This window comes from Harpia harpyja, chromosome Z (genome assembly GCF_026419915.1).
Source record: "Harpia harpyja isolate bHarHar1 chromosome Z, bHarHar1 primary haplotype, whole genome shotgun sequence".
Taxonomy (NCBI): domain Eukaryota; kingdom Metazoa; phylum Chordata; class Aves; order Accipitriformes; family Accipitridae; genus Harpia; species Harpia harpyja.
This window is the reverse complement of record NC_068969.1, coordinates 49,795,239-49,822,862: the sequence shown is the minus strand read 5'-3', so window position 1 is coordinate 49,822,862 and position 27,624 is coordinate 49,795,239. Positions and strand designations below refer to the sequence as shown.

Sequence of the window (27,624 nt, the reverse complement as noted above, 5' to 3'; positions counted from 1 at the left end):
TAACAACACAGTGGGATTGAGTACACCCTCAGCAAGTTTGCAGATGACACCAAACTGAGCAGTTCACTTGCTAGAGGGAAGGATTGCCATCCAGACGGACCCTGACAGGTTTGAGGAGTGGGCCCATGTGAACCTCATGAGGTTCACTGAGGCCACATGCAAGGTCCTGCACTTGGGTCTGGGCAGTCCCCAGTGTCAGTACAGGCTGGGGGATGGAGAGCAGCCCTGCAGAGAAGGACTTGCGGATCCTGGTGGATGAAAAATTGGACATGAACCAGCAATGTGCTGAGAACCTAAACGTTCAGCTGCAGTTCTGATTTCTCCCTGCTTTATATTGTATTTTTGCAAATGTTATTTCGATCTGAAAGGCCCAGCCTCTGGTGCTCAGGGGTTAACTGGAAAACATTTGACCCTTCAGAGGTATTCAGGCAGATTTCTTAAAAGGAGAACAGCAATCACGTGCTGCCAGCTTTGACTTCATTCAATGGAAAACTGACTATGTAGATTTAAGTTACAGAAAAGGCAGATTTCTACCCCTGAAGAGTAATTTTGGTTGCTAGTCAAACTTCTTCCCTGCTTCCCCCTGGGAAGAAAGTCTGCGGATAACAGCATTGCACAGATCACAAGAAAGGCAGGAGAGTTCCTGGAAGAACATTTCCCACTGGTGTGGGAAGTGTCTGGACTGTTAGTTTAAAAAAAACGTGGCCCGGAGGCTTGTGAGCAACACATAGATAGAATGTAATTAATCAGGACTGAAAAATAAGGTAGAATTCTTCTGCTCTCATTTTCCATCTCAGAACAGCAATGGGAAGAGATTACTGCACTAGATGTCATCGTGGTACTCCCCATACCTTGCTCTGACAGCTTCCTCAAGATGAACCGCTGCGCCACCCATTAAGGCAAATGCTGGGTACATCATGCCAGAGCAGTCCACCTTGGATTCATAAAGGCATTTCATACAACCTGCGTCGTAAAACCCCACCTTGCCTTTGTCACAGTCAAGGCAGATGCCCAAGCACGACGGCAGGGGGAGGATTCTGCTTGCTGGATCCTTGGGGGAAGCAGGTGTCATGGGGATAAAGAACTTCTTCATGCCTAAAGTGACCAGTGTGACAGGCTGTGATGAGTCAAAGAAGGCATCTTCACTCCCACTGTCATGACCACTGTCTTGCTCATATCTAGAACAGAAAAACAACCATTTGCTTTTGTCATGTTCTGAAGTGGGATCAGTGATGTGAACTGGAGAAAACATTTTTGTATGATAGGTAACACCACATTATCAATCAACCACAAAAACTTGGGGGGTAAAAATATAGCTAAGCCAGGAGGGAAGATCAATTTAGTAGGTAGAGAACACTTACTTGGGCCACCTCAAACAATTAATAACAGCTAAACACTACTACTGAGGACGAGGCCACAGGAGGCTTTACTAAGGAGTAGATGTATCGAAATGTACTCATGCTAGGCAATCATTAATGAACCTACAGGTAAATTAGTTAACTTGAGAAGTAATTTAGCAAGTATGACTAATCATTACAGACAACATATGTTTATTTACGTAATCTTAAACGGCACCAGTAAATATATTTAACATTACTGTTGTCCTATGAGTTTTCCACGACACTGCTGTATTACATTGTCTTTAAAATTCAAAATACAAAAAGTAGTGGTTTAAGGTTTTGGTTGGGGTTTTTTTGTTTGTTTGTTTGTTTTTTAAAAGTGCTCTGCCTGGAGGCTTCCCTGAACCCCTGTTCCCCAGCTGGTTACTGGGGAAAGTTTGTAGCTAGGTTTGTTCAGTTTACGTGCTTTTCCCCCTACTCCTGTCCCCAGATGAAGACAGAGCTGAGAAGCACGCATTCTTCTGTGCGGACAATCCCTAGCTAGGTTTGCGGGTTTGGGGTGTTTGGGGGGAAGTTGGATGTGTGTCAGCTAAAGTTTTCCAGATATTTGTGTGGATAAGGAAAAAGAAATCAGGAAATCAGGATCTAATTTCTCACTTTGCAAAAAGGCTCCATCTGACTTTAAGCACCTCAAGACATTTGCATTTTTACACTTTCACTATGTTATACAGGAGGAAGCCAATACCTTTGTTAGATTCCTGAAAAAGTTAAGAGTTCCCAGGAGATAGCCTCCCAGCCTGCAGTTCTTGCACACATCCAGGCTTACTACAACTGTAATTGAGAGCTGGAGATCTTTTTGCTGGTTTGTCCACTGTACTTTGGCTTGTGCTCAGTAGCACTCCAGTACTGTAAGCAAGCGTATAGCCTGGGATAAGCCAGCTTGGAATCCACCATGACGCAAGCTACAGCAAAGTTACACAGATACGCACAGTGAACATTGTACCTCTGAATGGCTGCCAAACCTAGTATGCTAAGGGAATTAAGGCAGAGTCTTACTATTGACAATTAAGCATTGCTTCAATCTTGCAACTGATGGCTTTTTTTTTACGTTCTTGCTTTACATCCCTATAGATGTATCTTGACATCTACAGGAACCTGATTTCTTTCCCAAAAAGAAAGAAAATAGGACTCTGGATAATTAGAATTTCTTTCTACTAGTAGTAGGGGATGAACAGGACAACCTGCTTACACCATATCCTTCAAGCCACTTTCCACTGGTTAGGTTCTCCTTGTGTACTAACTGAGACCAGACTCACCCTTAATTTATTTTTTAAAAAGCCATCTCCTTATATAAAACATGTATTAAGCAAGAGTCTGGAATTTACCTTGGGCTGGTCACATCATGGGTATTATGGAACAATTTCTGTATCTTGCTGCTAGAAAGAACTCCCACTTTCACCAGGTAGGAATAGGCTTCCACATGAAAAGCCCAGAAGTGCTTCCCTTTGGCAATCCCAGTGTCACCAATGATGTAATCCAGGGTTGTGTAGCATCCGACCTGCATGTGCTCAGATCCCAGCAGTAGAGGAAATCCAGCCCTGCTTTCCACAGAGGTTCTTCCTGGGTTCAGCAGGAGATGTTCGCTGTTGTACCCACATTTGTCATCAAAAAGAAAACTGAAAACTGAAAAACAGTATCCCCCAAAATTTCCTCTTAGTTAAGTATTTGACCTTCTGTGCTTATAAACTACATTTTAAGTCACACGGGTGTCAGAATTTCTCACTTTTAAAGGCTACCAGGAATGTCATGCAAGTCTCAGTATGCTACCCATTTAACCTGTTTGTTAACAGTGTTTCTTAACATTTATGCAACCGGTAACAGTATAGTAGAAGTCCAGGAGCTACTGGAAACCACCTACAGCTCTTAATACCGACAGACATGGATTCAGCACCTGGTGGACATAAGAAAATCCAATACCTGGAGCTGGAGGCGTATGCAAAATAACTTCTTGGCTCCAAGGGCTACAGATGGACCCTTTATATCCTCGAACTCTAAAGGCATAGCTGCTGTTGTCATCAAGATCAGATATTACTTTGCTCTTGCTGCAAACTTTGATCTCCTGCCACGTCGCACTCTCCTCTTCTCTATTAAGCTTATGATACTCAAGAACATAGGTATCAGCTGAGTCTGTCTTCCCAGGGCATTCCCAACTGATCAGAGCTTTGTTGTAGACTCTGCTCTGCTCTTCATTGATTTCTGGTGTTTCTAGACCTGGAATGCCAGAGATTCAGGAGGAAAAATCTCAGATTCAGATATACATTGTTTCAGAGTTAACAATACAAGCCCTTTCTTGAGCGGCTATAGCACTGTGTGTGTGCGAGTGAAATCTGACTTGCCTAGTTGAAGAGTGCATACGAGGATTGTTCTGTTCATGCACTTAAATAAATCCCCTATTTTCTGTTTTTACTTTGAAATTCGTATTACTTATTTCTGCTGGCAGCTAAAAAAACCATATAAAAAACTATTCTTTTCGGTCATACAACAAAAAGCTTCTAGGAAGACCTAGTATTATTTAATTACGATATTTTGAAAGCCAGTGTAAACTGGTACTGAATGCAATGGCATCTTAGCTTCTTTATCAAAGCTGAAGTTAGCCTTGGTGCCAGGCAATGCCTCACGGATCACGGAGACAGAAGGGACAACACAAGTCACAACACTGAGTTCTGCAACTACAGCCCTGCATAAGTTTTGCCTCTTTCCAGAGAAGCCCTTAAAGCCATAACTCGAGAAAGACCTGATGCTCTTGCTATTTACCATTGGAATGGAAGGCCAAGTCACCAAGGATGTCTTCTTGCTTGGCTATGTCCACCACAAAGTCTTCAAAAGTAGTTTCAGCTGCTGGCCTGAAGTTCTTCAGAGATTCAGTAGCTTTTTGGATTCTGAACGCACAGAAGCAGAAGTATGGCAGAAGAGAGAAAAGGGAACTCACATGTCTGCATTCCTTAAGGTAAAAATGCTAGGTTTTGCTTTAAAAAAAGTTCTGTTTTCATGTACTCACTGACGCCTCCCAGAAATGCAAAATTTAAAGGTTTTTTGTAGATCAGTGTAAATATAAGGAACAAGTAATTGTTCAGCTGGCAAAGCATTGTAACGATTTGGGGCATTATGTTCAAAGAACAAAACAGGTGTGAAGCACTAACAGAGAACAGCCATTAAGATGAAAGAGTTTAAAGCCAGAAGAGACCTGTTAGATTAACTTGCAAATACCCGATACAATCTCTGAGCAAAGGAATGTGTCAGTGAGCTGAATGGGCTACCCTTCCACTGCAGTCCTACTGAACAAGGCTAGGCGTTGTCGCAGGACAGAGCCCCTCCTGTGTGCTGTTCCTTAACGCACACTGTCAGGTAGTAATTTCTACTGCGTGGTACCAGGACCATCTCCTGAGCATCTGCAATACAAGGTACTGCATTCAATACTTTGCTAGCAGGTGTCAAAAGAGTATGATTGACCAGACATCCTGGAACAGTGCCTGTACCTCAAACAGAAGATAATTAAGATACCTGACATGAAGTTGTTTTGCTGTTTGAACAAAAAAAGATGGATCAGTTTCTTTAAGCACTTCTTGAGCATATCCTACAAGGCCATTACTTTCCAGGAGCCCTTGATATTCTTCTGCTTGTGTCTGCAATTTTTCCAGCCTTAAATTCTTAGAGGCTTCAATTGCCTTAAGAGCTGCAGATTTCTTCTCTTCCAGGACATGAGATAATTTCTCAAAACTCTGAGATGCTTCTTCTTTAGCTCTTTCACTGTTGCACTAGGAGGGAACAAAAGACATTTTAGACAGAGTCCCCAGCACTGTGACTGTGTACAGAAACACACTTAAGGCTGCTCAAGGTATCATAGCAATCTAGTCATCCATTTGACAGACAAGATTAATGAGCTTTGTTATGCTCTTCAGCACTGAAAATGGAATCAGCACTGCACCCAAGCTAGTGAGCATTTACTATCTTAACACAGAGAACGAAGAGCAGGAAAGTATTCCTCTGATTATATCTTGAATTATGCACAGCATTTGTCTGAACAGCTCATCGAAAAGCACTGTAAAAGCAGGTCAGTCTCTGAAATCTTCATGCCCAAGAGCTAGGTGCTCTTCCACCTTCCCCAATCACCCTCAACTGGGTGTCCAGCCCAGTTTCTCACATATGCCCTCAGAACTGTAGTGCCACCTCTGCCCAGTGCCCTGGATAAAAGGAACTACAAAGTACGAAGACAATCTCTATCAAGATAAAGGCAAGTGCCAGAACTCCTGCAATTTCTGCCACTGTGTTTTTCAGCTTGTATGTGAGCTCCCAGCTCTGGCTCCTCTGCAGGGAGATTTTGCCCTTAATTCTGACTTTACTGCAACATCCTCAAGGCAAACAGACGGTGTAAATTGTGCAGCACCATGAATACACAAGAGCTGTAAGTCTAACCCACCTCTCTTTGGTTAAGGTATCAAATAAGCTTTATTTCAGTTAAACTTAGAGCAGCACCCAAAACTTAACTTCCCTCTGTATGTTGCCCAAATTCCCCATGCTGTCAGGACTAGGTCTTACCTAGTGTGTGATTCAGGATGAGCACAAACTGTTCAGAAATTGTTTTACTGGCTAACTGAAAAAACCCAAAGGATTTGAAACACTTCACTAAAAACAGTTCAAGTCCCCACTGTGTCCCTGCAAGGGCCATCCCCAGACAACCCACAAGCCACTCTTACCTCTGTTTCTTTCAGCAGCAGATCCAGCTGTGTGATGTGAGCTTTCACCTGGCTCTCCTTACTGATGAGGTACTCAATATCTTTTGAAAGCTTCTCCTGTTAAAAAAAACCAGCAAACTGGCAGAATAAGGGTATCCCACCCAAACTGACCACCAGCACAGGCAGAACATCCCACTCATGCTCGGTTTATCTAGTTAAAAGGACAGCAGCCTGCCACCAGTCACGAGCAGCAACCCTGCAGAGAATTGCTCGGTGACCTCTGATGACTGCACAGGGATATCAGGCCACTGCTGTGAGCAGGACTGGGGGCACAGTCTCTAGGGACAAGAGGTAACAGCCTCAGCTGGCTCATTCTTCCCCAGCCACAGGAGTCACCCTCTCTTAGGCTAAGAACATGAGGCTTCAGGACACTACTAAAATTTACAGAAAAGCCTTGTTAGTTATTAACTCATTTGTAATAAGATTTGCTAGAAAAATTAGTGTTTCAAAGCATGAACTTGGGAGTGTCTCTGCACTTCCTTAGTTGCAAGAGTTAACAGTTGTACAGGAAAAGCCTTGCAAACAGTCAAGGAGGCCAAAGAGCACAAGGCTGGCTGGTCTGGTCTTTCTTTTTTTTTTTTTTTTTCCCTGTGAGCAAGAGAGGAAGAAAAGGAAGAAGCGGAGGTAGCAGCAAATCATTCTTTAATAACGAAGCAATGTTTGCAAGTCTTCCCTGTTGTACTGTGCTTAGGGAATTAACAGCTATGCAACTTCAGAATTATACAAGGTCCCAACAGATACTTCAGATGAAAATTTTTCAGGAGGGCTTCTAAAGTATCAGCTAACCCAAGCCACAAGGACATTTATCTTAAAAAAGCTAGACTGTAAAGTATTAACTGCTTAAACCTTCTACATCGCTCAGTACTGCCGTACAGTCGGCTAAAATAAGGTGAAAGCACTTTTAAGGGGTTATGTTTCAAGCCTCATAGAAAATATAGTTTAGTTTCTCAGAGGTGCACTATGTCACACTAATATATACATTAACAGATGTTGCCCAACAGCATGCCTCATGACTAGTTCAGTGTCCTCTAAACACATGTCCTGGCTTCCTGCCAGGAGTTTGCCCTTACACCAGAAGCTCAGTACTCTTCCCCTTCTTAAGGCCAGGTCCAACAGTATTTACTTTTACCTTAAGGGTTTTGTAGGCAGTGCTCATGGTTGTTACTCTATGGTTTGCATGACATCCACCCAGTTTACAAAGATGACAAACAGGCCTTCTGCAGAGTTCACAGTACATGTTTACCCTCTCCATTTCATGTTCTGGACACATCAAAATCTGAAAAAAAAGAGCAGAGCAAATGCAGGTGTACTTCCAAAAACTGAGGTGCTCAACAAGCCATCAAACCGCTCAATCATCCCACAGCAGCGTCTGATTTCATTAGTGAATTTTTTATATTCAGTTTATCTTCCACCTTTTATATGTGGCCATGCCAGTGAAAGCCAGCAGATGAACACACTGTTCCACAAGGTTTACAGTCAGTAAACCTGTGGCAATGTCTGTGTACACATCATGTAGCCTCTATATTGCAATCAACCCTGCTACTAATCCCTGAAGTTGTTTGCATGCCTCAAACTCCCTACACTCGTGTTCAGACCTGTAAATGCAACATACAACACACCCACCCTGTCAAATTTAACTGTGTCCATGCCAGCATCTCTTGAAACAGCTATGAAGTGTTTCTTAAAGCAAGAGTTGCCATGATATGGTAATGATTTAAGTTTAAGCTAGACTCTGATCAGCCACATAGCTATTGCTCTTGGAGCAACAAACGAAATGCAGCCGCCACCACCACCAGTCACAGTCATTTTAAAGACAAAAGGCTCCAGTGTTTCAATTTTTCTGTCTGACTCCAATTACGAGTTGTTCATGCTGAACGCTAATTCCAGTATCAGCTTAAACAGCATTGCAAAACATACACACACACAGGGCTGTGCAGGCAGACATCTCCAAACACTGCAGTCATGCTCTTAGTCTGTAGAAGGAATTTTTCCACAGCAGTGCCTAGTCACACCTAACAGAAACCTTGTATAAGCCAGAATTGCAGCCTGCAAGCTGGAGACAGAAGAGGTTAGCAGATTACCTTGTCTAGTTCTCTCAAAATTCAAGAACAATCAGCCCAGTATGTGCTTTTCCCATCCCCACCACACACGTTACAAAGTGCTTTCCAGTCTGGTTGTAAATTAAAGTGATGACTGGGAACATTGTTCAGGTGACCAGCAAATACTCCATGCATTCAGCTCAGGTCTTAACAATGCAGTGCCATGAAAAAAATGCACTTTTCTTTCTTTATATTAAGCTCAAACACTCCTCAAAAAAGTCTCTATAAGAGCACAGTAAAGTTCAGTTTAACCACTTCTCCCCCTTTTGCTCTGCTTCAATAGAATTCAACTCCTGACTTTTAAACCCAAATTCAGTGTGCATGTAGTATAACAACATGGTACCTTTATGACTACATAAGGATCACAAGATGCCTTTGGTGTTTTTAAGTAGCAACATTGCAGCAGTGAGGGTTTAGATACCATAGAAGCAAAGTTTTTAAGGAGCTGTACAACATTTTAGATCAAGAGCTGGAAGACAGCATGCAAACTTTTACCTTACCCATTTATCCAGTGAAGGGACATTTCACAAAGATAGCTGTGTGCTAGTACATTTTAAAGCACACCAAGCACGTGCTTGTTCTTAGCTACAATGAATGTGTTAGACTCAAGAAAAACGGCACCAAGTGGACTTCTAGAAGTTTACTATCTGCCAGCTCGCTTTCGAGGCTCTAATTTCTCCAGCCTCAGAAAGAAGGTACACCACCAGTCAAGAGTTTCTTACGCATTGCCCATTAAATCAGATCTACTTAATTTAATCAAAATTAATCAGGACTCTTTGAACACCAGCATTTCCAATATTTGTGGGACCTCCAGCAAGGTCACTGGCCACAGACACTGCCATGTTCTGCACTACACTTAGCAGGAGAAACAAAGGTAACGGAACTTGCAATCACTCTGTTTTGTCTAAGTGCAGCAGCAGCAGCAGCAGTATGTAAAGTAGAAAACTTGCCATTACGTTTTTCTCTTCTGCTATAGCTAAAAAAATAACAGGGTGTAATAACAACAGAGACCGGAACTCCACCTTTTGCTATTGCTAGATGGAAGGAAGAAGAGAAAGAAGATGCTTTGTGACGGATCAAGTTCAGACACAAAACATCCAAAGGCAACCTGCCTTAAGGGGGCAGGGGGGAGGCCAGTTGTTTTGGGTTTTTTAAGTTTCCGCACACAGGCATTCTCCTTAACCCGACTTTCAGAGAAAAGCACTGCCATTCTAGATGTTCAAGATCATTAAGTGTTCCAAAAAAAGAAAAAATAAAGACCCAAATCACAAATAACACAATCCATTCCCCAAAGTAAAAAAAAATCCTTATTTTTAGAGTCCCCTTCAAGTATGTTCTCAATGTCCTCTTGAACAACAACCACTTCATCATCAACAAGAACAAAAGCTTATGGTTCGCTCAATAAATAACAGCAATAATCAGTAAAGCGATAACGGTCCTAAAAAGCGACTACCATTGCACAGGTATTTCTGAAGCTCTATGTGAATGGCACAACCCAAATTCTCTAAGATACGGTATCCTTACCTTGGGTCTGAAGTTGGTGGTTGGTCCTACATATTCATGCTGGGCTTTCACAGTTCCCCAAGGATGGTGTATTTTGAAACATTCATTGCAATAGCTTGCACTGCAGTCCATGCAGCTCTTTGTGGACTCTTGAGGTGGAGGTTTGCAGAAATCGCACGTAATAGCAATGGCTGCCCTGGCTGCCTGTCTGTACCTTTCCACAATGGTTTCCAGAGTAAAATTGCGAAATAAGCCATTGATGCCACGTTCTCCAAGATCAATATCCCGCTGGCAACCCGGACAAGGAAATAGACTCGATCGAGGAGTCAGTGAATTGCGTTTTCTGCCTGTGTAGACACCAAATCCTGATTTCGGAGGAGCATAAACAGAAGAGGTTTAGATTTTAAAGGGAGAAGCACAGGAATTTATGAACCAATTCCAAACTATTGTAGCACATCGTCCAAACCAGTACAATACCAATTCATATGCAGTCTGCCAAGCCAAAGAGAATACATTTGCCACGACAAGGTAGTGTAACGTCTGAGTCCAGGGGACATTGCAAACTACTGCTCTAAAACTTACATCTATCTTAAGATGAATTTAGCTGTTCCAATCCTATCTTCTTCATCTAGTTTTGGATGCACTCAAGCTGCAGCCTTTCAAAACACTAAACACAAACCCTTCCAGAAACCAGCTGGTTTTAGGCTAACTGGGTGCCCATATAGAGAGCAACAGCTTCGTAACATATTGAAGTGAAAGATGCTTATTTCCACAGTGAGACTAGTTATTCCCAGACAAATATAGCCAACTTTGAGCTCCCTCAAGTTTGCTTTGGCTGAGTTGAGCTTATCTGGCTCATCCCAAGAGGCATCATATAAAAATAAAGAGGAAAACAAAAGAACTAGATATTACCTGTATGAAATCCCAGACAGATCATTTAGTCAAAATATGCAGAGGCTGACTTGGCCCTTGCTGAATGGCCTTGATAAAGGAGGGCTGCTAAGTAAGCCCCGCGCACCAAAGGCGATGCCGAGATGGTTATGCCTGAGAGACTCCTCTACCTTGAACTGGGGAATCATAGAATGGTTTGGGCTGGAAGGGACCTTAAAGGTCCTCTAGTTCCACCTCCCTTGCCATGGGCAGGGACACCTTCCACTAGACCAGGCTGCTCAAAGCCCCATCCAACCGGGCCTTGAACACTTCCAGGGAGGGGGCATCCACGGCCTCTCTGGGCAACCTGCTCCAGTGCCTCACCACCCTCACAGTCAAGAACTTCTTCCTTACATACAATCTAAATCTATCCTCTTTCAATTTAAAGCCATTACCCCTTGTGCTATCACTACATGTCCTTGTAAAAAGTCCCTCTTGGGCTTTCTTGTAGGTGCCCTTTAGGTACTGGAAGGCTGCTGTAAGGTCTCCCTGGAGCCTTCTCTTCTCCAGGCTGAACAACCCCAACTCTCTCAGCTTGTCTCCATAGGAGAGGTTCCCCAGCCCTCTGATCATCTTCATGGCCCTCCTCTGGAATCACAGATCTGCATGGTTACACAGGGTACATCTATCTCTTTTCATTTCAAAAGGAGACAGCAGAGAAACTGCACTCCTACCAAACAGCTACACACAAATTTCCCCTCCTCTCCAAAATAAAGTGATCAAGGGCTCAAGTAAAGCCACAAGCCTAAGGAGCCTCTGGAGCCTGTTCAAGGGGATGGCTCACACAGACCCAAAAGCTATTTACAGGGTAACGTTCTTGAGGCTATCAAACAGGGAGTGCATCCCCATGTCGCACTCAGGAACACACAGGACACAACTATCAAAAAGAGACCTTTATGATTTCTGAAGCAGGGCAAGCCAGTGTTTAGGCTTAACATGTGTCCTCTCAGCTTCTCCTTACAAAGAAACAAAAAAGCATTCTTTGTAGCTGGGGCGTGGTTTTAAGATCCCTTTGAGAGGACTGCACGCTGGTATAACTAACAAATTTGTAAATGGAGGTATGACTTAAAGTTGAATTCTTACTGTTGACATAGGTTCTTCTTCAGAAGGGGACATTTGTTCTCATCTGTATTTAGTCTGTATTTAGACCTTCCCATCAGAAATGTCAATGCTTCATTTCTTTTTGAAGTGTCCTTTGCTGCTATCTAAAAGACACTTGCCTTGTGCTGCTCTCCTGTGGCTGCTTCACCCAACAATCCAAACCCTCCCTTCCTATCACAGCCTTTCCAGTCTCTTCAAAAAACCCAAACCAACACTCCCATAAGGAACCAGTTCCTTTAAAAATCTTTGACATGTGTCCCATGGTAGTTATGCACGACTGCCAGCTAAGAACCCACAGAAAGAGCATGAATAAGTGTGTACAAGGTGGCAGTCTCAAATTCAGCTGGTCTCATGCCTTTCTGTAGGTTCTGAGCAGAACAACTAGACTGCATTTACAGAACAGTATGGGTGACAAAAGGCACTGGTATACAACTCTCTGGCCAAGGGAAGCACAGATTTTTTTTTTTTTTTTTTTTTTTTAGTACTTACTTGAAGTGAATTAATTACTCAAACTGTATGTCCTGCACTACCTGTAACTTGGCGTACACAGCAACACACACACATGCAACGCACAGCCACAGCAGTGAAACACAAACTGTATTTGCAATGTATGCTCCAAGCTAGCACTGCACACAGGAACACAGAGAGATCTTCTACACAGACTTCTACAATGGCCTGAACAAAAAGATGATTTTGCATGCAGTACCATGCAGTCAACGGCTACAGAAAGGCATCTGGAGTACTTACATTTGCTAAAACTGAGAAAATAATCATACAGTGTACAGGGACTGCCTACAAGCAGTATGCTGTAGCAGAGAGCAAGCAATGACAAAGCAAGATAACAAGAGGAAAAACCATGGTGCAGTGGTCAAGTTTAAAAATACTATCTGAAATTCGTATCCAGTAGCATGCTTTTGAAGTCTGGCCCAAGCGGCTCAAATGTGGAAGGAGTGTTTGTTTAACTCAAAGGCGAGTTCAGCTGCATCCCAATGGAGGCCTTTCATTCTGCCTGTGGTGGACTGAAACAAGATCGTCATCACGAGCCATGCTCTGCGAAGACTGGTGACACTGTGCTTACGGAAAGCAATCGAGTATCAAGGAAGTCCTGTGCACCTTCAGATGTCTCATCCCTTTTCTTTGACAGCAGTCTAAGAGCCTAGGGTTGGTTCTTCTCCCCTATTTTAAACCCTGGAAGTTTACTTGCTAAACTTCTTGGCATGCTCTGCCACTTCAACATTTAAAGTATGGAAACATCCTCTTTTTGCCTGGCGAGTGTTAAAATATTAATATGCAGTAAGAATTAGTCTGCTTTCTGCTCATAGGATTTCTACGCTTGTATTTTAAAAAGAAAGCACTGATGAAGTGCTAAATTACTTCAAGCACTATCTTTCCTATCTGCCTTCTGTCCAGTTTGCTAAAACTGAACTCTGCTTATATACCAAAAAAAACCCCAATCCACAAGAAAACAGAGCAGCAAAACCCACGGATTTTGTAGCCATATTAGATGTGCGGCTCAGAGATTAGGTCCTCCCCGTATTCTCTTTTACACTTTGTCAATCTGATTTACAACAAACAAGTATGTATTTTGCGAAATATTAGGAATCATCACAAGAAATTTTCCACTGTGGTTTGTGAACAGACTGCTCCACTTGCAATGAATAGCTCAACGCTTAACTAAAAAATTAGCACAAAAATTAGCACAACATATGCTAATGCTCAGACTCCAAACTCACAAATATTAGGATATAGATTGCAAAGACTCAAGTCAAAGAGCAATCTTAAGTATGTCTTTCGAAGGCAATGTTTAAATGTCCTCTTCCCAAGGAGAGGTACCAACACTTAAAATGTTGAAAAGCCCAACCTGCAGCTGATGGTTTGCAAAGGGATAAGACATCTTAAAGATAAAATTGTGTTTTCCAAGTAAACAGTGTCACCAGAATTCTATGGTTATGGAAGACATGGAAGTTAAATGTGTGAGAGCTTAAAGAATAAAGATTTTAAAAGTCAACTGGATTCTCATAAAAAATTTAAAAAAAATGTAAATGTCTATTGCTACCCCCAAGCCCTGACTTGGTTAATGCTTTTCGACAAATTTTTAGGAAGAAAGAAAAGAAGAAAAAATATGAGAGAAGTCAGTAGCTGCAAAACGTCATTTTCAGATACTTTAATCTTCCCCAAATCAAGGGTGCTTTCTGCAAAAAAAGCAGATAAGGACAGCTTTCCAAGAGCTCTGCCGGTGTCCTACGGTATCTTTGTTTTATGACACTTTCAGTCTTCAACTGACCCAATTTAAACTTCCCCTTCCGATTAGCTGCTTTGTCCTCCACTGAGTGTGAAATTCAGATTTGTGTTTAGCTTAGTTCATGTCTTTCTTGAAGGACACGGTATTTCTATGGATTGTTCAGGTACCTGTCAATATTACGGCAACATGGAGGTTTGGGCTTTTTTTTTTTTCCTGTTTTTGACAGAGCATCACATAAAAAAAAAATGAAGTATTTATGTTACCAAGCCCACACAGTGGCTGAGATGCTCAGACTAGCTCCGTTTTGGAAATCAGATGTACTTAAAACAAAGAGACACTGGCTATCCTTCAACCCAACTGTGTCACTAAGCACACCAAACATTACAAGTGTATCAATTTAAAATATTTAGTTTTCCTCACATATTCATGTGCCATGCTTAACTGCCAGATCCAGAACTACCTACTCAGATTAACATGGTGTAAACTTTAACCTGCTTCTTTATCAAATTAAGCAGGCTCAGATATAATGAAGAACCAGTATTACCTTCCATTTAAAAGTGACGGCCAAGCATGACCTCTCAATGTTACAAAGATCAGTCTAATAATTACACTTCACTACCAGTAAGACAGCAGTTTTACTGAAACTTGAGCATGTAAACTCTTAAAAATTAAAAAGTGTGGGGCGGGGGGGGGGGGGGGGAACTGTTGGGTTTTTGTTTTAAAGGGAAGAGAGAACGTGCATTTTTGTACCCATCAATGTATGTTCAGTCATGCATACAGACAAGAAAAAAAAAAATACAACCCTTAACTGAATTCCAGTCCAGTTGACCTTTAAGTCAGTGTTAAACAGAATGAAAAGCTTTCCCTATAGAAGTCCTTTGCTGTACCTTTGCTCACTGCAAAAGCCATTTTGTGGACTTGACCACTGACAAAAAGCTATATGCTAACCAACAATATTTAACTTGAGATCTAAATGCTAGACTATCTCTAGCCAATACAAGAAGTGAAGCATTTCTACCTCTCCACCCAAAAGACCTCCTCTGTGAGGCTGCGAACAATGAACAGAAAGCTGTTTAGAAATCAAAAAATGAGATATACCATTGGTTTACGAAATGATACTTTTCAAATGAAAAGCATCAACTGTTTTCTCTCCTGTGGCTGTTAAACTACTGCAGGGCTGAAAGGCAAGAATGTTTAATTTCCTAGCATGTGAAACAACTGTAGTATTTAAGCGAACAGAAAAAAGGACAAAGAAGAGATTGGGGGGTGGGGGGCGCACGGAGAGATATTTCAAACATTCAGTTTCTGCGTTATCAGTCAGTGCTGCGCAAGTGTCAACACAACCACATTACATGCTTTACTCTAATTACACCAACATTGTAATTGCAGTAACATTACAGAAATGGATAGCAATAAGAAATATCCTTCATTTTCATTTTATATGCAACATTATTTTTTAATCAAAACTTATTTTATATAAAACATAAACAGTGGGGGTTTTTTAAACCAACACATTAGATTTAAGAAGCACACGCACTCCGTTTCAATTGAAAAATAAAGAGTTCTACCAGTTCCGGCCTTTTTACATTAAGATAAATTGTATTTGTAAATGCAAGCTGCGTGTGCACAACAAAACGGAACATGGACCAGTTCCTTCTGGCATCTCAAGAACTTAAATGCCAAAATCATTTTAAATAGATGATACTCCTTATGGAGATAGCAGGGATTCCTTAAGTGAAATAAAGAAAAAGAAAAAACCCACAGCGGGAGGAAGGTGTCGTATACGTTTTCAAATATAACAATAATGTCTTGACAGTGACATGCCCTCCATAAGCCCACCAGAAATTCTAGTGGTTTTTTGTTACACATATGAGGCCCCACTTTGGGTGTTTTCTTGTATGTTTTCTCTCTTATGGAGCTGTTTTGTTACAAATTCCCCTAGGGATCACAAAATGAATTAAGAAAGGCAATGCACAGCATGGGTACTTCAGATGCAAGACAAGAATTGTACGAATGTAAGTTGCAAGCGGGTTGAACATTACTGGTACCAAACATCTGAGAGCAAATCTCACACCCTACATAGCAATGGAGCTATAATGCCTGTAACATTAGAAACAAAGACAGTACAACCTGAATGTCCAAATGTGTTCTTTAAAGCTCCCATTCCCATATGCCTTTCATTTTGCAAATTTGAACTGTCTGAGAAGATAATTTTCCTGTGATGTGCATCTGCCCAACACTCTTTGGGGGGAAGGGGGAAAGCCCATTATTTCCAAGTCTCAACCCTCTCTTGCTACTCATCAAACAGGTATGAAGTCTTTAGGAAAGCATTTATCTCCCTCTACTAGCAGGTCAGATGAGGAGATAACACACGTAACTTCCCATCGGTTTGCTGGGATGGTGGCGGACTACGATGGCTTTAAAGATTACAACCCCTGCCACAACTTGTGTGCATGGGGGGGGGGGCGGGGCAGGAGTGCCAGGAATGGGTCTTTCTTGCCCTGTCATTAAGGGCATAACAAGCAGTAATGCTGAACCTTGCAAGAAGAGCAGCCAACAGCTATGGCAGCACTGCGAACTGAACTCTGCACATTTAGTAGTAATTAAATGTCAGGTTCCCAAGGGAGCTCTGCCTCCTCAGCGCACAGGGCAGACTGTGCCGCAGCACTGCGTGCGGGCCGAGTCATGCTACATCGCTATTTCTACTGCCCGACGGAGAGGAAGCTGGAGGGCAGCTTTTGATGAGAGAGAAAGGATTACCTCCTCGCTTACGCTGCTGAAGGCAGCATGGGGGGGGGCAGCTCCCCGTGTGAAGCCCGTCTGATACTCCCACACTTCACAAGCCACAGTTTTCACAGGGAGGTGGGGTTGCCCACGGTGCATCCACCACTCCCCGGGCACCCAGCCTGGTGCTCCAACGTCCACGTTGTAAAAACGTAAATCAGACAGCTGCAGCAGAAACCGGTGACCGCTTCGGTCCATGCGCACAATGCCATCCCAGAACATTATGCTTACTGAGGAAAAAAGGGAATAGACTTGGATTTGGGAGAAGGCAGTCACCCATGGGCTCTCTTCATTCAAACTTAACACTGCAGTTAGAGAGGGCTTAGAAAGCAGCTGAAATGTACGCAGAGCTAAACAGTGACTGTGGGGCTGTGCACCCCATGTCCAGAAAATAGGATCGTAATGAAGATAACTAGCCATTTGGTTTGGGGACTCCCTCAAACCATGTAAGCCTCAACCAGCCAAGCTATAGCAAACACAGCACTCGCTGATCAAACTGATTTGAAAGAGCACCAGTACTAACAACTCGGGAGCTGTTTAAAAGAAGCGGGTGAAATAAAACATTTGAACTTTGAAAACCGGGAAGGGGAGGATGAATGTTAGTAACATATGAAATGCAAGATACAGCTTTAGGGTTTGTCTTGTGGGTGACTCTTCCAGAGCACTGTGGAGTGTGGTTTTAAAGTGGCTAATTATGTCAGAAGGAAGCCTAAAAGCCAAGCCAAGGTTTCTTTCAAGAAGTATAGCATGCACAACGTACTTCTGATGTATCTGCGTAAAAGCGGATCAACTCATCCGTGGATTACACAGACAGCTGTAAGAATCTTTCTAGCGTGATATCACAAAGAGCATGAGGAGTCCTGCAGCTATGTGCTCCTGAAAGCTTCGAGCAGAGCACACTGAAAGAGACTGTTGGTGCAGTCGTCTTTCTTGCAGTCATCTGTCCTCCAATTCTGCAACCATGCAATGATCATCATCTATGGAAAATGACTTATTGTAAGCATAACAAAATGGGTAGGACAAAGCCATCATTTGCAAAGTCTGCAGAGGCTCAGAAGGAAGTTGGAACTACTGAATTTAGTAGTTTCGGCTGGCCGAAACCTGAGAACCACCTCAACAGTACTTCTGACAGGCAATGAAATTGCTGAAATCTACATCCCGACGCTATGGAACATGATGCTATTGCATCTCGATGTAACTGAAATACAGGAATAAACAAACACAATGGTTACAAAGGTTTACAGGATGCCACAAAGACAAATCTATTATATATGAAATACAGTGCACTGTCCTTAAAAATATTCCCATTGTTCTTGCCACAGAATGAACAAGACTTGCACTATCCCCAAGTCATCTCTTTAACCACGTCAGGAGTACTGGGAAGACGTTTTACCAACACAGATACCATTCAGCTCAAATCAGTCTAATAGATAAAATTAGGAAAACACGCAAAAATTCTGATACATACCTGATCTACTAATCCTGTCAATTCTGTCCATGCTAGAAGAAGAGATTTTAATTCGAGGGCTACTCTGATTAGAGGATTCAGAGCCTCCATCAGCAAAAGTGTCCTCAAATGCAAAGAGTATTTCTTTCACACATTTGTGACAGACGTTGTGCTGGCAAGGAAGGATCAGTGGATGGGTAAATAATTCCTTGCATGCCGGGCAGATGAGCTCTCTTTCGATACCCTTAATGGTAACCTTCATGACAGAAAGAGGGAGAAACCAGTGTAAGCGCAGAAAATGTGAGCCAGCAAGACTTACGGCACAGCTGCATGTCTGTATGCCACCAAAGCCCAGCTCTGTAGAATAATCGTTGCGCAGTTTTAGACGGTCTGAAGCACTCCTCTGGTTGACACTGCAAACAAATCTCGATTAACATTTATGAAAGCACTGACAACATTCATTTCAACTGAAATGAACACTGCCACTAGGCAAACTCAGTTCATCTTTAGGTCATGTCTGCATTGCAGGGGAGGAAAGGAGAGGAGGGGAGTAGTCTAAATTCCACTCAAGGACCTACTGAAAGGAAAGCAACCGTACTTCTTAACAAAAGGAATCCATACGTTTAACTCAGCTTGCTCGCTCGCTTGGGGGGGGGGGGGGGGGGGGGGGAGAAAAAAGAAATTAAGTGTCAGACTGGTTAAACAACGGGCTTTCCCGCCGGGTAATTCACATTTAAGGACTGAAGCTGCCTTGACTTCATTAGGCTAATAGTTCGAGTCGGGACCATTAATTATTTATTTATTTATTTTCCGCACAAACAGCAGCCCGTGGATCAATGCAGCTCTTCCGTAATTTAACGACCCCACAGCCATCTGGCACTGCGCTCCCAGGCCGGAGTACCTGCCGGGAAAGCCAACGGCAAGCCAAACCCCGGCGAAGCATCAAGTTGCGGGCGGGGGCACCGGCTGCCCAGCGCCCGCTCATCCCCGCCTGCGTCTTCACCGTTCAGCCCGCCACGGAATCGCACCGATTTTATTCTCGTGCCTGCGGGAGCGCTTCCCCCGCGCGCACCGAGCCCCCGTCCCGCGACCTCCGGGCGAGCCCTGCCCGCCGCCCCCAGCGCCGCGGGGCTGCCGCCGGCGCCGCTCCCAGCTGGGCAGGGACCAGGCTGCTGCTGCTGCTGCTGCCTCCGTACACCGAGGGGCGGCCAACGCCCGCCCCCCGCCCCCCGCCGCAGCACAAGGCGCAACGGCGGAGGGGACGACAAACCCCGACCCGGCGGCCGCGTCCCCCGGCTCCCCCCGCGCTCACCGGGCTCTCCAGCCGATCGCCCTCCATCCCCGCGGCAGCGGCTGCCAGCCCGGCGGGGCGCCGTCAGGTCGGGCGGGAGGCGTCCCGCCGAGGGGCTGGGGGGGGGGAAGTGCCGTCCCCCGGGCGGGGCCAACGGCGGCGCCCAGCGCACAATGGCGAGCGGGGCGTGGCACCGGGCACCGGCGGCGCGGCGCGGCGCGGCGCGGGGGCGGCCACGCCCGCCGCGGCAGCACGGCCGGCAGGGGGCAGCGCAGTGCCGGTCCCGCCGGGGCTGTCCGGCCGCCGCCCCCCCCCCCGGCCGGCCCGAGGGGCGGGGCCCCGCCCCCGCCGCCAGCCCCCGCCTCGCAGGTGCCGGTGCCGGTGCCGGTGCCGGTGCCGGGGGGGAACATAAGTGGCTTTTTAATTAATTCGGTTTTCTCTTTCGCCAAGCGGCACTGGAAACGCCGCCCATCCCAGCGGCGGGGAGCGGTTAGCACTTTCCCCGCTCGAGACCCTGCCGTTAATGAGGCCCCGCGGTACCAGGTGTCGCAGAGGTGTGTGTCTGTCCCTGGGGAGAGTCACGTCGCGATGCGCTGGCACGGGAAGGCGAGCTGGGCCGGGGCGTTTCAAAGGCGTAGCAGGCACGCACCGGGCGGCCGTCGTGGCAGCTGGGACGAAACGGGGGTGGGGAAGGCGTCATGTCTGTCCGCACCTCCTACCCTCCCCTCACAACGTGTTTCCCTTGGAAAAGGGGCAGCGAACGCCCTTTTGACCACCAGCTAGAACGAACAGAAATACTTCTACATCTCCAGCTGCTTCTTCAGGTTTTGGCACGGGTGCGGACACAACCGCTGCAGACGGAATGCTGCCTGTAGTTACCGTAGCATTAGGCTAAGGGGGAAAAACCGCTAGTTAGGAAACTCGGAGTAAAAGCCTACGGTGTCCTTGCGTTACACAACGGAAGGAGGTTGAGTTAATAGAAACAGGTGGAGCCTGGACTGCGTGAACGATGAAATGCTGTCAGTTTGACAAACCCTAAATTTGACCTACTTGCCTATTCGAAAGACTAACACCGGGACAAGAAGTTCCTTTTTCCCCTCAGAGTTACCCTTCATGTGAGTCAATAAAACAAACACGCTTGAAATGTCTTATTTGGGTTTTGGTCACATTAGTGACCCACATTAGTCACATCTGGGCTTCAGTGGCCTGGACGTGAAATTTGAATGGAAAATTACACTCAGAAATCGTGAAGACAGAGGTGATGTTGGTTTTGCGCATCCAGTACTACAAAAAACTCTCTAGAGAACACATGTAAAGATGTTATTTCACATTTACTTTAGAAACCACCCTCATAAAGATACAGACTATGGTGCTTGAAATGATTCCAGTAATGTCGGTAATGCACAGAATGTATATTCAAACTGACACATGTCACTTGACCAAGTGGGGGGGGGGGAGCAAGGGACGGGGGGACGGGTTGGTAAGGACTTGAGTTGTCAGCCTTCCAGCTATGTTTTGAGTAATGATTTGCAAGCATCTCAATAACTATGTTATCCGGTAACCACCTCGACTATCCCCAAATTTCCTGATGTTACAGGCAGGCTTTAAAGGATGTAGCTCTTAATAAGCCCCTGTTTACATTAGCACACTACCCATCGCTGACACTGGATGTGGTTGATTTGGAGTCAAATAAACTATCAGCTGCAGAACAAAACAAAGCCCCTTTGGCTCTGCTGCCGCCTTTGAAACAGTATGAAGAAATTTCGTCTTTGGGGCACAGCAAGGCAAACTATTCTGCGCTTCATGCCAGAGGTGTAGGTGCCAGCAGAGGAGGGTGTTGCTAGCGTGGACAAAGCTGGAGCACGCATTTTCCTCCTGTCCTCCCACAGCCTTCAGACAGACCACAGTGCCAACTACTGTTACCACCGGGACTTGTGGCTGACTCTGTGAGCAATCCTTTAATAGATCATTAAGGTATCAGCTTGTTTGTGTGCCTGTTTGCTCTGGCTTCAGGGCACTTTAGAGCAGGATTTGAATTACCACCTCCTCCTCCTCCACCACATTAAGATGATACACGGATGAAAAGGTCCTTGAAGGCCTCCAAAGGGCAAAACTCCCCCTTCTGCACTCACACCTCTTTACTAGCCATCTGATCCTCCCCCCAGCCTAGGACTACTGCATTTGCAGTGCCAAAATTCGCATTAGCTTTAAGGTACTGGGAGGAAAAAACAGCAGTTGGGAATCACGGGTACTTTAAAAAGGTAAGAGCACAAACCACTGTCAGAAAAGACTCCTGTTGTCAGCCTCTGCAGAAGGGGTTAGTAAGACCAGCGTGGCCACAGAAGTCGGAGCTACCCTTCTGCTTTGTTTCCAGCCACACGATTGGACACCTGTTCTGCTAATGAGGGACTCCTTTTACATGGAGTAATACCTGGAAAGTGTCAAGATAGTACAACACATCCCTCATAATTTGCTCCTGCCCCCTCAGCAGGCAGCGTCTGACCAGGCGTTGCTGGCATGCCTTGCATTCCCAAGACAGGAGCACAAGATAGAAACTGGAGGGGGGGGGCTGTCATTCTATTTTCCCTCCTACCTCAGGTTAAATGTGCTTGTTAATTTAATCATTGATACACAGCAGTCTCCCGAGCGCTCATTTGCATTAACTGTCAGTACAATTCAAAGGAAGGATGCGGCACCGGTTTTCAACAAGCCATAAAAATCCTACACTTGTTACACAATGCAGTTGGGGTCCTACTGCGTGGAGCAACACAGCCCTGCCCCAAAGCGCTCGGGAGGTTCTGGCAACACCTCCCCTGCCTTCAGGAGTCCAGTCCTCAGACCAAAGCTTTCCTAGACGTTTTTTTTTCACGCTGCTTTTGCAACCATGGCTCGACCCCGAGCCAGTTCCCTGTTGGTCTGCACCCATCTGACTGAACTGCTGCTACCTGCCTTGCACTAGGCTTGCATCAGAGCGGAGCCAGTGTGTCCACAGCGCAGATAACACAGGATGAATAGTGAGATTTGTTCCTGAGCTAACATGACTGTCTTGTGGACCGAATTACCAGGGAGACACTTTTCTCCCTGTGCAATGGAAGTACTTTGTGCCAGGATGGATGCTGTGGGGTTTTAGCCCGCATCTCACTCTCTGTAAATTGTCAGCGATGCGATGTGCTTCTCTATGTAGCCCTGAAAAGTTGAATCTTGAAGATGACTCTTTTCCCCAGGATTTTCTCAGTCATGCAGGCTGAAAGGTAAATTGTTCGCTCAGCAATAAGGCAGGAATTCATGTGCCTGTTTTAGCTCAGGAATACAGGCTTATCTTTGTCTTCTTGATGGTTACCCTTCAACTGTGTCACCCTGAACAGCCAGCAAGGTCCTATAGACCTTGGGTTTTTCAAAATGAAAATAACGATGACTTGAGGATCTCTTGTCATAAAACAAAAATATCAATCCCTAATCCTTTGATTCTAGGTTTTTATCTGCTCTGCAGAGATGTGCTGCAGGCCTATAACCCTCATGGCTGGATGGGTTTCCTAACAGATCCCATGACCTGATCGGCTGGACCGAACAAGTTTGGAAGGTCACACGAGCCACTGCTATGCACAGAGCACTGAGCCAATAAAGACTACGCTCATCGAACTGCCAGAATACTGGGCTTGCTGTCAGCTTTGGGTAGGATCTGTAGCTAGCACATCTCAAAGTGTGCTAAGTTGGCTCAGTATATCTTTACTTTTGCACTTACTGCCACGTGTACAGTACTCTGCTTCACGCCCAGGACACCTGGAAAGCAGCAGTTGCAGGGGATCCAAAGAGCAGCTACAGACAGCAGTCCACACAGAGGACTCTGCTGTTTCCCTCCGCACATTGTAATCACTTGCCAAGCAAATGAAAGAAATATAATGAAAAAGCTTCCCCAAAATACATGACGTTCAAGTCAAAATGCCCTCCAGCTCTGAACTAGGAATCGTACCTGTAAACGAATCATTACTGTTTAGCAGAAAGGAAATGTTATTTTTGAAAAGGATTTGGAATATAAAAGGTTTACATTTTAAAAAAATAAAATCAAATTTACAGGACGCCCAGCCACAGGCTCAGTTTCTGACACCATAAAGATGTGGCATGAAAAATACGAGCAATACACACGCAGCACATAGGGAACTGGTATTCCGTCCTGCTGCCTTCTCTCCTTCGCTTCAGATTGTAGCTACCCCCTGTCACCGAGGGCAAGGCTGGCAGCTCGTCCTTTCCATGTCATATCCCATTGTCCTGGTTTCTTGTAGGCGCTTCAGAGAACCCACTAGTGGAGCGATGAGGACATGTCTAAGCTGTGGAAACACACCTTTGTCACACAGGCTGACTAACTCCTCGAAGTAACTCAGATTAAAAGCTGTGAAGACAGGCAAATTGGATTTTAACTCCTCTTAGCTGCTAGATTTCAAACTCAGACGGCTCTGCAGTATCTAACTTAAGCTGTCACCTGAAATTGAACTCCAAGTTATCTTTACATGCTCTTTTAACCCAGGTCACCTTTTTGTTCAAATACCCCTCATAATATAGACATAACCTGGCACATTTCTGGATACTCAGTAAATGGAAGAAAATTGCTGTTAAAAGAGCTGTTCTCCTCATAGGACTCAAACAAGCACTTTCCTACACATAAGCAAGAAATATGTAAAGCCTTATCTTCTGAAAGATGAGGAGCAGAACTCCAGTTCAGCTGAGTCAGGCAGCCCGGAGCCTCCACAGCCGCTAGTAAACTTTGCTGTATTCCCTCTCTTGAGTTCCTCATGTGATTTGGGTTTTGTACCCCTGTGCAGCTCTATGTCTTGCTCTAACCTGGAGAAAAGCTGAAATGCTACCACGAGAGAATTGTACAGCAGTCACTATATGAAACCAGGCAGAAGGGAGGGACAGAAATCAGTGTCACCTGCAAGGTCCAGGTGGCGAGCCTGCAGAATCTGAAATGCCCTTGAAATTATTTTTACACATTTCTCACGTTCACATCATATGGGCTTAGGGCTTCATTTTAGTTGTATCTATTTCTCTAAATGCTTTTTCTGGAGAAATGTTTTTAAAGCTGTTCCCTATGAATCACAAACTGTCAGTTTCTGCAAAGCATGCGGAGGGTAGGAATAGATGGTAAAACAAAGCAAATGAGTGAGGGAAAAAACAGAGGGGGCAAGGGGTTTGATTAAAAAATGGAGCATGCCAAGATCCTTATTTCAGTGAAGTCAACAGCTAGTGCACAAGGACAGTGTCAGTGTTGGTAGCCTCTCTCTGAAACTCACATTGGTTTTTATCGGTTTGTTGATTTTACTCCACTTACAGGATAATGCCCCAAAATGGTTCTACAAAACGGATGGCAACTGTTGGTATCAGTTTCCCCATCGGACACAAATATTTCTTTACAGCATCTAAAAATTCTTTGAAGTTAGTACTACAAGAGAAGCAGATGCGTTCCAATGAAGAAAACACACATCTATGCAAGTAAAACAATGTTGAACGGAGTGAGGGTGAATAATTGTAGGGGTGTTCGTGTGTTTGACTGCTGCAAAAGGAAACTTACAGACAGCGAAGAAGAGAGAGGAAAAAAGAAGCCCGAAACCATTTGTGGAATACTATGTCATATTGAGACAGTTGAGTGTCCGTCCTTGCTGTGATTTGAACTGGGATTTCAGAGTCCTGGAAGAAGGTCATACAATCTCTTTCTGCCTCAGTGCCTCTGCTACGAAGTGCAGTTAATTGTTAATCTATCTCACAGGGGCATTTTGGAGTGCTCAGATGCTGCTGTGACGTTTGTGACAGGTGCCTCAGAGGCCCAGAATATCTCACAGAGTATCGTAGTGAGCCTAAACAGATGTTGTGGATATACAGATTACACGAGGACTCTCTTGTTGGGGCTAAGAGTGTTACATGCATCTTTCTGTTCCAGGTACAACGTGCAAGTTGCGTGTGTGAAACAGAGTCACAGAGGAATAATTAGTACAGATCATTAAAAGAGATAACAGGGTTTTGAAGTGACGTTCCCCCAGGGAAAAGCGATATACAGTGATTTGCCCTGTTTGAGAAGCCTGACAGAGGCTGCAAGCTGAGTCGAAAACCAGCACGAGTGCCGAAAGAGGTCACAGTGCCATGGGGTCTAAGAGCTGAGGTATCGTACCTGTCGGGACCCTACGCAGCGAGAGGTGAGCGTGAAGTACGGTTATTACAGTCCTGTTTCTCTAGCAGTTCTTTGTTCAGTGAAAGCCTGATGCTTAGCCGTTAATTCAGAGCATGTTAATGCGCTCAGGCTTTGTTGCAAAAGCTTTACTGATAAGGGAGAACGGGAAAGGGGAAACTGGAGTGCTGGGACCTCTAAGCAGTTAATATCCTGCCCATAAGCAAATACGCTTTACCATGCAGAACTGTCCTTTTGCTGGCATGATTTATGTCACCTGAGAAAGCTGCTTAATTATCCCAGCAGAATACCTCCAAGCTGCTGGACAACATCAATAAATTACAAAAGGGCTGTAATCTAAAACCCTGGTCCAGAGGTAAAGAAATGCAAAAGGAAAATGTGGAGAGCGAGAGGTCTCAGAGCTGGCCCGTGGGGAGCCTCAAGCAGTGACCGCCACTACGGAAAGCGTTTGAAGGTCACACAACTGCTACTGCTCCTCTTCAGGTACATCAGGTGTCTCTGAGGATGGGACTTGGCAATACTCCACGTATAAACAACAGCACTGTTTGTAATAAACATGCATATTTCACGCTACTGTGCTAACTGGGCTGTCTAACGAACCACGTGCTCTTGCAGAGGGCGTCTGATTCAAGCTACCAGCACAGACTCTTTCACTGTGAGATAAGGAGCAGACGTAGCACCCCCTTAAAGGGAAATCACAGGCAAAAGGAGTTTCTTGCCTGAAACCCCCTATGATTTCGTGTATTGCATAAAATGGACAGGAACGAGACTTGGCCACCTGAATTTTCCTTTGGAGCCCCAGGCCTGGTTACTCCCGGGCAAGAAGCAACAGAAAATCACGCAGGAAACTCCTCTCTCATCTGCTCTGAAGTTTCATGCACGACTTTTAGAAGAGGCGGGGGGGGGAGGAAGGAGGAGGAAGGGTGGGCACAAAAAAACGGAGGGCGAAGGCAGCCTCTGGAGATGAGCTGGAAGGTCTTCAGGATGTGTTCAGAACAAGCAGTCTTTCCAATAACACCATTGTTTGCCACGCATTTTTAAGTTTAAAGGTACCGTGACTACAGTATCTTTTTTTAAACCCACCACAGCAGAGTCTTTGGGGGGAGGGCAGAAGAAGTGCTCCCTGTTTTTTATACGTATCAGCAGCTCACAAATACAAGAAGTTGGCTTCCCCCCTCCTTTTTCTACGAAACGCACACGCTCGTTTCCCTAAAAACATTCGCCAACGCTGAATCACTTCCTGGGGGCGACACTTTTCACGCCAGCATTGCCCACAGCCAATCCAGCTATGTACGGGTAACAGAAAAAGCCCCCCGTAACGGGCTGGCACGGGCGCAGCCCGCGTTAGCCCGGCAGCTCCACAGAGGAGCAGGAGAAACTGTCCCACACCGAGCAGAAGGCTGCGAAAACGCCAGGTGCCTCGCTGTGCCGGGCTGAGCGACACTTCGCATTTTAGCGTTTTTTAACTTTTTCACCCGACAGCCTCGGAAGCACGCGGCAGACACCAGGCGAGCCTCCGAAGTGCATCAGCTCTAAAGACGAGTCAAGTTCCTTCCTTCCCCGCCGCCCTCCTCCCCCCAGAAGACCCCAAACCCCACACAACCGTTGAAGGAGGGAACGGACTCTCCCCTCCAGGCGCATGCCCAGCGGCACGCCGCTCCCGGCGCTGCTGCCTCCCCGCACCGCCACGGGCGTCCCGGGGATGCCTTCCCGCACCCCCACCGACACGCCGCCGCCGCCGCCGGGGACCCCCGCCGGCAGTCCCGCCGTCCCCGCACACGGGCGGCTCCGCGGCCGCGCCGCCCCCACCTTGTCGCGCTTCAGCAGGTCCAAGATGTAGCCGAAGCGGCTGCTCTCGGCGCCCACCGCCATGGCCCCGCGCTCCACGCGGGTCAGCCGCGCCCCGGCAGAAGGCC

The 27,624-nt window shown here is 45.4% G+C and overlaps 1 protein-coding gene across 6 annotated transcripts; it reads right to left on the bottom strand.

Annotated features, from left to right (window-relative positions):
- Nucleotides 1-27,624, bottom strand: LOC128136706 (E3 ubiquitin-protein ligase TRIM36-like). Of its 6 annotated transcripts, none has more exons than XM_052776651.1 (11): nt 27,518-27,624; nt 18,261-18,495; nt 15,027-15,056; nt 9,757-10,100; nt 7,263-7,409; nt 6,095-6,190; nt 4,902-5,155; nt 4,155-4,279; nt 3,318-3,611; nt 2,726-3,023; nt 1-1,178 (listed from the first exon to the last, which is right to left on the bottom strand). In XM_052776651.1, exons 1-11 carry the CDS (start codon nt 27,578-27,580, stop codon nt 824-826), a joined length of 2,241 nt encoding a protein of 746 aa, XP_052632611.1. In that variant the 5' UTR covers nt 27,581-27,624; the 3' UTR covers nt 1-823. The 6 variants fall into 6 exon arrangements, with proteins under 6 accessions (XP_052632611.1, XP_052632612.1, XP_052632614.1 ...); XM_052776652.1 differs by having other exon boundaries at nt 9,757-10,082; XM_052776654.1 differs by lacking the exon at nt 27,518-27,624 and adding an exon at nt 19,552-19,653.

Excerpts from the sequence above, each read along its gene's own strand:
- LOC128136706 (XM_052776651.1), bottom strand. The coding sequence starts at position 27,580 with ATGGCGGTGGGCGCCGAGAGCAGCCGCTTCGGCTACATCTTGGACCTG. Across the intron at positions 15,057-18,260 it reads TGACAGGATTAGTAGATCAG|CCTCACAGAGGAGGTCTTTT; the intron begins GTATGTATCAGA and ends CATTGTTCGCAG. Across the intron at positions 3,612-4,154 it reads CTTGGCCTTCCATTCCAATG|GTCTAGAAACACCAGAAATC; the intron begins GTAAATAGCAAG and ends CTGGCATTCCAG.